Source organism: Electrophorus electricus, chromosome 7 (genome assembly GCF_041902795.1).
Source record: "Electrophorus electricus isolate QZ-2024a chromosome 7, ASM4190279v1, whole genome shotgun sequence".
NCBI classification, from domain to species: domain Eukaryota; kingdom Metazoa; phylum Chordata; class Actinopteri; order Gymnotiformes; family Gymnotidae; genus Electrophorus; species Electrophorus electricus.
Window position 1 is genome coordinate 27,755,514 of NC_137503.1, and position 12,354 is coordinate 27,767,867.

Genomic DNA, 12,354 nt, shown 5'->3' on the forward strand with positions numbered 1-12,354 from the left:
CAAAAACTGCATTTGCTGTCCACACTATAATATGCATTTGCATACTGTCTGTACACTTTACACAAATTTAATATGCACTGGAATGTGGGCAGATGCTATTTAATGTACCTGAAGTACAGTATTAAATATGTTCTCTGCATCTCTAGCAAGGACCTAATAAATTCACACTATGTTAGCTCTAGGTAGCACTAAAATACATATCGCAGATGTCATCATAATGTCTGGTAAGTCTCATCAACCCATTTCAAATGTATCTTGAATTCCAGAGCAGGGAAGGGGGTGTTTTCAGCCATGAAGCTCGGAAAGGTGCGCAGCTCCAAAGATGACCACAAGAAAGGAGGTACATGTCAGCATGTACACCTCTGCTGTGCCATTTCTTAGAAGGATGGGGATGTTTTGTGCTTTTGTTTGCTCATAGGTAAAGGTGACTGAATTTTAGGATTTCCCAAATGATCAAATTTGACTTGATCTGTCAGCTAAAGGGGGAGAATGATTACGTCAGCAGTTCTCTACTGTACTAACACTGTTCAGGAACAGGCTAGGAATGGAATCATATTCTGGATTCATATTATGTTTTTATGGGCAGAGGAACATTAATGCCTAACCCTGCCTGGATTGATGTTGGTCTGATATGCGCTATAAAGAATTATATGATCTTATTCTCTTCCCCCACCTTGATAGCTGCTTAACTGTTCTATTATGAGAGCAGAAGATTCAGAAAGTTCCTACTTAAAGTTATCTGAGGGGTAATGAAGTGTACAACACTTCAGTTTAAATCTTGCAATATCTCTCCTAAGTGTAACTTTAACCTTTGTGTCAAGATGATCCTGCCATCTTGGAAGCTGAGGATCTTGATCGCAAAGCCATGCGTCTAGCGGGCGGGCTTGATCCAGACACAGTCTCACTGGCCTCTGTCACTGCTGTAACCACCAATGTCTCTAATAAGAGGTCAGCATACATCGCTCTCTTAAAACTCTGATCTCATGTGTGCCTTACAGTCTTACAGCAAGGGTCTTTGACACTATTTAATTCTTATTCAGAAGCTGTGATTATTTGACCCTCATTGAATGCTTTCCAGATCAAAGCCTGACATTAAGATGGAACCCAGCTCAGGAAGACCCATGGATTACCAGGTATGGAAAAAAATGGAGTTGCATGATACAGTGCCAAGGTCACAACTTACAAACACTGGTTGAAATAAACTTCTATTGAATGTATGATCTATGTCATAAATAAATAATACCTATCTATGATATGATAATATTTCCTTTACTGCATTATACATGCAGAGTTCTCTGAACTGAGCAACCTTACTTTAGCCCTACATTGCTGCAGAAGTGCGTTTCTTTAACATAGCTCATAGCTTTCATGTCTTTTTTCCCCTTCATTGTATTATCTGGTATAGGACAGACAACTGCAGGCTCTTACTTTTCCACCCACTCTCACTTGCTGTAGGTTTTAAGGCTATTTTGTAGTCATAAGCTGTATTACTTTATTTCTGAATCCATGGATTTCCACCTAGTAGTGAAGTTTTTAGGATGGAGAGAGTTTGTGGTAAATTGAGCGAATGCTTGTATTGTTATGTACTATGTAAGCAGAGAGAGTAATGACACAAAAAGAGTGATAGAATGAGTGCCACAGTAATACATTTAATAATGCACATTTACATACTGGCAAAGTACACCAATAAACTAGAATTTTCCCTTTTCATATTATCCTTACTTTCAAAAATGTATTTGTTGCTCATTCGACATATTTAGCAACAGCTTGTACACACAGTAAACAAAGCAGCATACAGAGCTAGATCATGCATAATTTGTCAGACATTGTTTTACACTATCACTTGACAAAATATCTAGCGTAGCCATTGTCCTGCACAGTACTGACATCATGATGAATAAATAACACATCCAGTCAAAAAGCCACCCAATGTGGCTTCATGTTTACCTGATGCTTTTATCCAAAGCAACTTACAATTATGAGTACAGCTTGAGGATTATTGGCCTTGCTCAGGGGTCTGACAACAGCAACTTGGCAGTGGTGGGGCTTGACCCCGCCATCTTCCAATTACAAGCCAAGTACCGTAACCACTGAGCTACCACTGCCCCTAGTTTAGTAATTACCATAGCTTAATGCACTTTTGCTTTGCAGATTAGTGTGACAGTAATTGAGGCTCGGCAGCTGGTGGGTTTGAACATGGATCCTATGGTGTGTGTGGAAATCGGGGAGGAGAAGAAATACACATCCATGAAGGAATCAACAAATTGTCCATACTACAATGAGGTTGGCAACAGAACTATGGTCACATTTGGGATTATCTAGTAAATTATCTATAACTCCTGTTTTTACATGATTAACTAGACTTAATGTGATATTTCTATTAGTTTGCCTGGATAAACAAATTACTACCTAATAAATTAAGATCTGATCATTGCCCAAAGAGATTAATGTTACTGTTAATTCATCATTTTAATATCAAGTTTACAGGACTACATATAATTACTATATTTTGGTTAATAAAATGAAGGCAATAATGTAGTTACTTGTTCTAATATCAAGAACAAGACATCCTGTTTTTTATAATGCAAAAAGCTTTACTTTAATTTCATTTTCTATGTGCATTCTATTGTCTTAAACAAGATATTGTGCTGAAGGGCCTGTTAGGTCTCTCTCATTATTCTGACTTCATAATGTAGAACTGGAAGAGGGCTAGGACCAAAGCTAGTTCTAGAAATAGCCCCCAAAGATAACGGTCCCTCTTTGCTTTACTGACTGATTAAAAATGGAGAAGCCCTTGTCAGTGAAAGTTAACCAAGTGCCAGCTTCAGTTTTCTCTTCAGAGAATTAGTATAGACTCTTTCACAGGCTTATCTTTCTTGGATTGGATAACTTGATTCTCGGATGTGGTGTTTTTTATTCTTTTTTTCTTTTCTTTTCTTGGTATTTTATGTTCCTGTCTTTTATCATCTTTCTCCACATGTCATTGGAAATAAAGGCTCTCCTTTTGATTAATGGGGAAATACAAATATTATACTCCATCACTGAAACTGTTTAGAAACATGACATATAATTGTATCCCTGTACATCAGCATCCCAACTATTATTCTAGTGCTGAGTCTGAGTTATATTAACATAATTGTTTCAGTGTGCACTTTTTAAGGGGTATTAATAGAATGGAACCTTGTTTCATGCTGTATTGCTGTTCAGTAATTTTAATGTGCTGCATTTTTATCATCCCCGTAGTACTTTGTGTTTGACTTCCATGTTCCGCCAGATGTTATGTTTGACAAGATCCTGAAGCTGTCTGTGAGTACTCTACATTTGTTGTGAAACCCTGGCATGAGAAAATATTTCAAAAAAAATTCTCATTCCAACTTTGCAATACATCCCAAAACACCAAAAACAAATCTGTATATTGTTCAGTTAGAAACATGATCATCACGTGGGATTAGGACTCAGTTATATTTCTTCATATGTAATGCATTCAAAAATTCACAGGTAATTCATTCTAAAAACCTACTGCGAAGTGGTACATTGGTGGGCACCTTTAAACTGGATATAGGAACAGTCTACTCACAACCTGGTGAGTGACCATGAGAATAATTACCTCAATGGATAATCGTATTGTTGTTGTGCTAAATAAATACCTGAATTGATAAACTGCCAAGTTAATTGATCTGTTGTTCATTAACTGATTGCTATTGGTTGCAGAGCATCAATTCTACCACAAATGGGCCATGTTATCTGACCATGATGACATCACTGCAGGGTGCAAAGGCTATATAAAATGTGACATAGCAATTATGGGGAAAGGTGACAATATAAAGACTCCTCACAAGGCCAATGAGACAGATGATGATGACATAGAAGGGTAAAAAAATACTGATGTTATTTTTCATACTATTCTTCTTCAGTGAATTATATTGCTGAAAATCACATAAATTGAACATAATGCAGTAAATACAAAAAAAGTTAATTATGTCTTGATTCACCTTTGTTTTGGCTACTTTTCAGGAATCTCCTGTTACCTGAGGGTGTTCCATCAGAAAGGCAGTGGGCCCGGTTCTATGTGAAGATCTACAGAGCAGAGGGCCTCCCTAAGATGAACACCAGCATCATGGCCAATGTGAAAAAGGCTTTCATTGGAGAGAACAAGGACCTTGTGGACCCCTATGTTCTAGTACAGTTTGCAGGCCAGAAGGTAAAATGCTGTATAACACTGCTTGAAGATATGTTAATAGTTTCCAATGCAGCTGTTTTTCAATTTGATGTAGTTGATGTACTGTGCAAATTACCTCAATGTCCTTTGTAGAACAAGGTATTACATTGCCCTGCTTGTGGCTGCTAATCACCTTTTTCCGTTTTGTATTAAACTCCAATCCTCCTCTTGTGGAAACAGGGAAAAACATCAGTCCAGAAGAGCAGCTATGAGCCTATATGGAATGAGCAGATCATCTTCACAGAAATGTTCCCACCCCTCTGTAAACGCATGAAAGTTCAGATCCGAGACTCTGACAAGGTTAATGATGTTGCCATAGGGACTCATTTCATTGACCTACGCAAGATTTCAAATGATGGAGATAAAGGTACAAGAAAAGGCCATTTATTTTCTACTGCACTAGAACTTTCTGAAATGGGTATAGCAAGTGTGCTTTTAGACCACTCTTCTTAAGAAATTAGCAAGCAAATTGACATCTTCCCAGAACCACTTTTCTCTGACCTCTCTCTACCTTCTTCAGGATTTTTACCTACACTTGGTCCAGCCTGGGTAAACATGTATGGCTCCACCCGCAATTACACCCTGATGGATGAGCACCAGGACCTGAATGAGGGGCTTGGGGAGGGTGTGTCCTTTAGGGCACGCCTTCTTCTCAGTGTTGCTGTGGAGATCTTGGACATCACCTCTGTTGAAATAATGAGCTCCACAGAAGTCCAGTTGGAGCCAGTCTCTATGATTTCAGAGGTAGGTTACAATTCATTGTGGGGAAGTTGGGAATGGACCATAAATAATCATGCAGAAATGAAAACATTTCTATATACCGGACTTCTCTTTCTCTTCTCATAGTTAATAAATGTTAAATTTATGGTTTGTTACCATTCATAAGCACATAACACAACTTTGGTTTTGACTGTCAAAAGACCTCATGTTATGGTACAAAAAAGAAAGTTATCAACCGTGTTACAAAAGTAACCCATAAGAATATGTTTAACAAATTATTTTAGTCTCTACTAGTAATATAAGCTTCTCATCAAATAGCAGACAGTGCACTTTTAATCTCTGTTTTAAAAATTAAAAAGAACATTTAACAATGGAAAGCTCCATACAAAGAGTTGGTCATGATTAGTTCCAGGGGAATACCACATTATATATTAAACTATACAAGAATAATAACATGATCTTATTTGTGAAATGACTATCAGTTTGATCTCTCATGTACTGAGGGATAAAGAGATAAAACTTAAAGGAGGGATGCAAATGTTGAAGGGCTAATTTATCGGTTCTTGAAGCTATGGCCTGCTTTTTACCAGATGTTAACAGGCAAATAAGGAGACCACTAATGCTCCTATTATGACCTCTGGCTTAGATATACAGTGAATGGGGGTGTAAAATATCAGCCTCTCTGGATTTTTGGTATGTGGGTGGACCTCTGGAGATATTGATCTTTTTTGCCAGTGGGCAGAATTTTGTGTCACACAAAATGCAGAGATTAATGGGGCTAATAATTAAAATTTTGTTGACAGTGTGAAAACCTATATATTGATCTAGTCTTTGTGTCAAGCAGAGATATAAAATGTTCCAGACATATACCTTAGAGCAATGATATGGAAAAGAACACTAAATATAGGTAAAACACTCAATATGACAAATTTAAAATCTATCTGACTTCTGTCTTGGGAACAGATGGGTGTAAAATCAAATTATATAACTTTTCTCAGGTAAAGATTTTGTCTATTATAATATACATGTTCTATAAATTATGACTTTACTTTCAGACCCAAAAGGTGTAGTGCAAAGAAAATGCCAGAAATGTGGACCTTAGTTTGCAGCTATGATCATTTTAACCACTGGGTTTTGTGATGAGATCAGCCTGTTTACATCAGGTGTGAACAGAACATTTGGGGTGGATTCACAATGTAATTTCTTATACTATGTGAATCATTTAATCATGTGTTATATTAGCAGCATGGTTCAGTGTTGATTCAGTTGCACAATGTTCAGTTCAATGTCTAGTTCATTGTTAATTTAGTTTTTTAATTGAATGTAGTAGAATACAATTTATAGAATGGAGTTCAGAGAAAGAGAATTTAATCATCGAACTTTAGAGAATATTCAAGCAGCTACAGTGAAAAGGTGAAAAACAAAAACAGTATTGAGTTCTAGGGAAAATAACATTAAAGATTTTACACAGTATATCACTGCTAAGCTAGAAGAATTCTATATATAATGCAAGGAACTGTTCAAAACAGAAAAGATATAAAATTTTAGAAGGTAGGACCCAGAACTAAGATCCATGGAAGTTTAACTTAAAAGTTTATTTTTGTGCTCTCCCTTCAGAGTGCAACAGGAAAAGTGGAGGAATTCTTCCTATTTGGAGCCTTCTTAGAGGCCACTATGATTGACAGGAAGATTGGAGATAAACCCATCAACTTTGAAGTTACTATTGGTGGGGGAATGACTGATATAAACTTCATAATAATCACTTACATTGATTAATTCATGTTGTTGGCAAATATACAGCGCAATGAAAAAGTGCTTGCCTCTGACCCTGTCTGAATTCCTGAATATGTGCACATTTCACACACTGAATGACATCTTAAACCAAGACCTAATAATGCATAAAAGGGACCCCAAGGGAGCAAAATATACAATGTGATAGACATTTTATGTATTTACTAAGAAAAGGTATTCAACATCCCCTTATTTGAAAAAGCGCATGCTGCTTTCCTTTCGATATTTGGTTGCACATTCTTAGCAGCAATAACTGCAAGCAAACATTTTCTTTAGCTGTTAATTAGTGTCTCAAAATGCCATGGAAGAATTTTGCCATAATCCTCCTTGCAGATCTGCTTCAGCGCCATAACATTTGCCTGCCTACATGCATAAACTGCCAAAACATTTCAATAATGTTTAAATCTGGATTTGACAATGTAATTCCTAAAATGTAACTATTGGGAGCTGGACTTGCTTTTTGCTCACCAGACATAACAAGACCCATGTTGACAAAAAGCTCTACTTTATATTCATCTGTCCATAAGTCACAGTAGTCCTGTGTTTGTTTTTGGTTCCTTGTGTTTCTTGTACACATAATATTATGTAGGTCCTGCCTAATATTGTGTAGGTCTCCCCCGTGCTGCCAAAACAGCTCTGACCTGTGGACTTCACAAAACATCTGATAAGGTCCTGTGTAATCTGGCACCAAGATGTTAGAAGCACATCCTTTAAATCCTGTAAGTTATGAGGTGGGGACTCCATGAATTGGATTTGTTTTTTAGCACATCCCAGAGATGAGATCTGGGAAATTTGGAGGCCAATTTGGAGGCCAAATTGAGCTCTTTGTCATGTTCCTGAAACCATTCCTGAACATTTATTTCAGTTTTTACATTTCTTTTGGAAAGGACGGCCCAACTCATGGCTGGTGCATAACTGAAGCACTCATGCTGGTTTCTGATCACTGATCCAAAAAACTTCAATTTTGTTGCACAAAATCTCATGGGGGGTGTTGAGGCAATCACATTTTCACACCTGAAGATTGCATAATTGATATCTTGCACACCAATGACTTGAAAGAAGCACTAAACTTTTGTGCCTATTTTCTTGCCAGAATCTGTATACTACTACAGTTCACTATTATAACAGACTAAATATAATGGGAAAATGTGCACAAAGTTAGGAATACAGATGATCACTTTGAAACAAATACCTTTTCTATGTATGCCTTCCTTTTCTTAGGCAACTATGGTAATGAGATTGATGGAGTGAGCAAATCAGTGTCAAGGAGGAAGAAAAACCGAGAAGGTGGAGGGGAGGCTGATGAAGAGGAATCAGAGCTGATCCAAAACTCCACTGATGAAGAGGCTGAAGATGATGGCGATCTGGTGTCCGTGTCCTCAAGCCCCCCTATGAAACCCGTAATTACTGACAGGTCAGAGCCTAAGGTAGAATGGTCTGAAAATAGATTGGTCTGTACATTTCATTATTATCATTATTTCACTGACAAAATTCCACAGCTAAACAAAACATATGGAGGTGCTGCATAGAAATGGCAGTTTGATTGATTTGATCTAGTTGTGAAGAGATCATAGAGAATATACCGATCATAGGTGTAGATGAGGACTGTGAGGCTGAAACTGAACATGAAATACAATGGCATAATGCTTTGTAGTCCTATAAACTGATTTTAATTGATAACTAATTTAATCACTTATTATATCAACAATATCCAAAGTCTCATGAAAAACCACCCTGCAATGGTAATTTTTCAGAAACTACTTTCACCTACCTTATTTTGAGAAGAAGCCCTGCATCTATATTAAAAGTTGGTGGCAGGACCAGAGGAGACGGCTCTACAATTCAAACATCATGGACAAGATAGCAGATAAACTGGTAAGAAGAATTTGTTTAAATTGAAGTGGACAAGAAGTGGAATAGGTACTTTCTCTTAGAAATGAATATATGTTGAAATTTGTGCTGTTTCTTTGCTTAAAAAATGTGCATACATGTTTGACAGGAAGAGGGTCTAAATGATGTTCAGGAGATCATAAAGACAGAGAAGCCTTATCCAGAACGCAGACTGAGGGGTGTTCTGGAGGAGTTGAGCACTGGCTGCAGGTGTGTGTGATAGAGAGTCTGAAAGCTCACTGTGATTTTGGAGAGCACCTGGAGCACTTTTTTCCAGCCCAGTGGTTCAGGAATGTTTGATTTGTAAAGGAATGAGTAGAAACCTTTAAAAATGTGTTTATCAGTTGTGCAAGACATACCTTGATTAATTAAGTAACAATCCTCTCATTTCCTCTAATCTTTTTTTCCTGACAGTCGATTTGTCACACTGGCTAACAAAGACCAAAGCCAGGCAGGCAGAACCAAGCTAGATCGGGAGAGGCTGAAGTCGTGCATGAGAGAGATGGTATGGTGTTAGTTCACAATACCAAATTTTTAGTAGACACAATCCCAGCAAACTGATATCATGTGCTCTTGTGTGTTGTTGGCAGGAGAGCATGAGCCAGCAGGCCAAGACACTTCGCTCCCAAGTGAAGAGGAACACAGTACGAGACAAGCTCAAGGCAGCTCTGAATTTCCTGCACAGGCTCCGCTTCCTGGCCGATGAGGTCTGATGAACTTCAGCTCACAGCATTTCAAGTGCATAAGAACATCACATTGTAATCTTGTCATTTTTGATTGTCTGTGTTGTGTGTGTATGTGTGTGTCCAGCCCCAGCACAGTATTCCAGATGTGTTTATTTGGATGATGAGTAACAACAAGCGTATAGCATATGCCCGCATTCCTTCCAAAGACATCCTGTACTCGATCGTGGATGAAGAGATGGGTAAAGACTGTGGAAAAGTTAAAGCCTGCTTCCTTCGGGCAAGTTTCCCATGTCTCCCTGCAGTACATGTACCTCTTTCTTGCTACATGTGTAGCTACTTGTGTCATCTTTCTTTCTGTTTTCTACTGGGATTCTTTTCATTTCCTGTCTCTAAAAGAAGGCTGCTGAAGTCAGTGATTATATAATATGTTTATACGTAGTTGCCAGGAAAGAAGGGTTTCGGTCAGGCTGGGTGGACTGTTCAAGCTAAGCTGGAGATGTACCTGTGGCTGGGCCTTAATAAACAGAGGAAGGACTTCCTCAGTGGCCTGCCCAATGGCTTTGAGGAGAAGAAAGCAATGAAGAGCTCAGGGCTTCAGTCTGTGCCACCCATCAGCCTCATCTATAACAGTAAGGATGAACTCTATCTACCCTCTTTTCTTCAGTCTAGACATGGAAAACCATGCCATGCTGTCTTTTTCATTTACTCCTTTCACGTGACCAATAGCATGAAGGCATAATAGCAAACAGTATGTGATTTGCACGTCTCTGAACCAGGTTTGTACTGGTTCCTTGAGCCCTCCATCTCTCGCTTTAGTGAAGCAGGTATTCCAGCTGAGGGCTCACATGTACCAGGCCCGCAGCCTCTTTGCCGCTGACACCAGCGGCCTGTCTGATCCTTTCGCCAGGGTCTTCTTTTCTACACACAGTCAGGTCACAGAGGTAAGGTTCTTTTGCCTGTGAATTCATCAACAAATTTGAATGAGTATTTGTGTGTGTGTCTGTGTGAATGCGCACATGTGAGTGCGCATGTGTGTATTTATATCCACATCATCTAATGCATAATGTTAATTTTCAGGTACTCAATGAGACTCTTTGTCCTACATGGGACCAGTTGCTGATATTTGATAATGTTGAGCTTTATGGCGAGGTTAGCGAACTCCGTGATGACCCTCCAATCATTGTCATAGAAATTTATGACCAGGACACTGTGGTAAGGCTCTAAATTTTAAATTATTTTAAATAAATTGACTTTGGATTTCACTTCAGTAGATCCCAAGGCTGCACTCTTGATAGTTATGCTATATTTTGCATTTTAGGAATGTGTAATGGACTGATAAGACGCTCTGGTTTAGCTATGATAAGAGTTTATGGGAATGTGTTCCATTGTCCAGACTGGAGGTTTCTTCCTGTTTAACTCTGCAGCTCCTACCCCTTTGTTGGGTGACACTTTTGCTCAGTACAGGGTGAGAGCCTTCTCTAGCTCTTCTCTTACCCAAAAGTTTAAGCAATAAGATGAGCTTCACATGGCATGCAAGAGGTGCAGTGAATTGGGCCTAAGTCACAAGAAGAGACCCACTATTCCAATAGGATTACATGAATCAACTTTTAGTGCATGCTACTGCAAAGCTGTTTTTTTGTTGTTGTTGTTTGTTTGTTTGTTTGGGGGTTGAAACTAGAGAAATTAGTGATGTTGTGCATTTTGTTTTGCTATTAGTTGTAGTTTTAATTATAGCTGTCATTATAGCTGTAGTAGTAATGGTGCTGTATTGAGTGTGAGAGCTAGAAGCACAAATAAAATGAGCAGCCACCCTTAAGAGGGTGTGTCTGCTTTAGTCCTGTGCATGAACGTGCCTCTTGATAATTCTAAAACTGTCATGGATAAAAGTTTATTTTTTGTAGTTACAAATGTATGAAAAATGTACATTACTACATAGGTGCATTAGCATTAATGTTAGCTAATTAGCATTAGCATTAGCTATGTAATTGTTCGTGGACATTTAATAAAAAACAAAAAAAGGTTAAACTTTACATTTACAATTATGCGCCTTATTGCACTTTTATTTATACATGTTTAAACTAGTGTCAGTTAATCATATTTACCGGCATATCTTAAATCCAAATGTGTGTGCCAACACTGACCCCCAGAGTTTGCGAATTGTTTTGCACAACTGTTTTTGTGTGTATTTGGGTGTTACGTGCAGGGGAAAGCTGACTTCATTGGCCGAACCTTTGCCAAGCCACTAACCAAGATGGCCGACGAGCATTATGGCCCCCCGCGGTTCCCAGCCCAGCTGGAGTACTATCAGATATACAGAGGCAACTGCACTGCCGGAGAGCTGCTGGCTGCATTTGAGCTGCTGCAGGTACAGAACCCTGCGCAGGCATAACTGAGCTCAGGAGCACTCTTTCTGCATGTCCAGTTTGGTGCCTCCTATCTCCTAACTCCTGAGTGGCTGTGCAAGAAGAATGCATGAATAATCAAGTTTCATTACACACAGACACACACACACACACACACACACACACACACACACACACACACACACAGAGTGCCAAAACTGTATATTGTTTGAACATTTCAAACTGCTAATTTTTCCAATTTTTCTATTATCTGCAGTAGAAGAGTAATACAGAGACTTCTCTTCCTGTCTTTCTCAATTGTTTCTTTCTGCTCTTCCTTCCATTTTCATATCATTATCTCCCACTGTGTCCCATTGTGTCCCATTCACTGGCCCTCTGGCAGAGCCCTTATGACGGTGAGGAGATCAGGAGGGCTCTTATTGCTGTCCATGACTTTGCTGTCCCTCAAATCAAGGTGCCTGTCTCAGGAAACGTTTCATCCTTCTTTACAGCAGTCTCTTTCTCTGTAGTTCATGTTCCATTTCCTCTGTAACAGACTCCATCCTTTTTAATGTTGCTTTTCTGTTTTGCAAAGATTTGAAAGGAAGCCATTTTTGTAAATGAGCACATTAAAATATGTACCACTATATTAGGAGTAGATTTTTATATACTCGTGTTTTGAGACTATGAATTGCAGGAAGTGTGG

The 12,354-nt window shown here is 38.6% G+C and overlaps 1 protein-coding gene across 12 annotated transcripts in view; it reads left to right on the plus strand.

The window, feature by feature from the left end:
* The window catches only part of otofa (otoferlin a), a 53,048-nt gene that overhangs the window by 30,265 nt on the left and 10,429 nt on the right, over positions 1–12,354 (plus strand). For 8 of the 12 annotated variants that reach the window (XM_026999020.3, XM_026999026.3, XM_081718098.1 and 5 more), the window contains exons 6-27: positions 267–340; positions 822–948; positions 1,079–1,133; positions 2,152–2,283; positions 3,244–3,306; positions 3,499–3,583; positions 3,712–3,871; positions 4,015–4,201; positions 4,400–4,586; positions 4,740–4,963; positions 6,557–6,665; positions 7,952–8,144; positions 8,485–8,605; positions 8,730–8,830; positions 9,035–9,125; positions 9,211–9,327; positions 9,431–9,583; positions 9,746–9,935; positions 10,123–10,247; positions 10,384–10,518; positions 11,510–11,671; positions 12,052–12,123. In XM_026999020.3, the coding sequence (XP_026854821.2) occupies positions 267–340; positions 822–948; positions 1,079–1,133; positions 2,152–2,283; positions 3,244–3,306; positions 3,499–3,583; positions 3,712–3,871; positions 4,015–4,201; positions 4,400–4,586; positions 4,740–4,963; positions 6,557–6,665; positions 7,952–8,144; positions 8,485–8,605; positions 8,730–8,830; positions 9,035–9,125; positions 9,211–9,327; positions 9,431–9,583; positions 9,746–9,935; positions 10,123–10,247; positions 10,384–10,518; positions 11,510–11,671; positions 12,052–12,123 (2,863 nt within the window). The remainder of the gene's footprint in view (positions 1–266; positions 341–821; positions 949–1,078; positions 1,134–2,151; positions 2,284–3,243; positions 3,307–3,498; positions 3,584–3,711; positions 3,872–4,014; positions 4,202–4,399; positions 4,587–4,739; positions 4,964–6,556; positions 6,666–7,951; positions 8,145–8,484; positions 8,606–8,729; positions 8,831–9,034; positions 9,126–9,210; positions 9,328–9,430; positions 9,584–9,745; positions 9,936–10,122; positions 10,248–10,383; positions 10,519–11,509; positions 11,672–12,051; positions 12,124–12,354) is intronic. The other 4 variants (XM_026999029.3, XM_026999028.3, XM_026999024.3 and 1 more) reach the window with 1 other exon arrangement.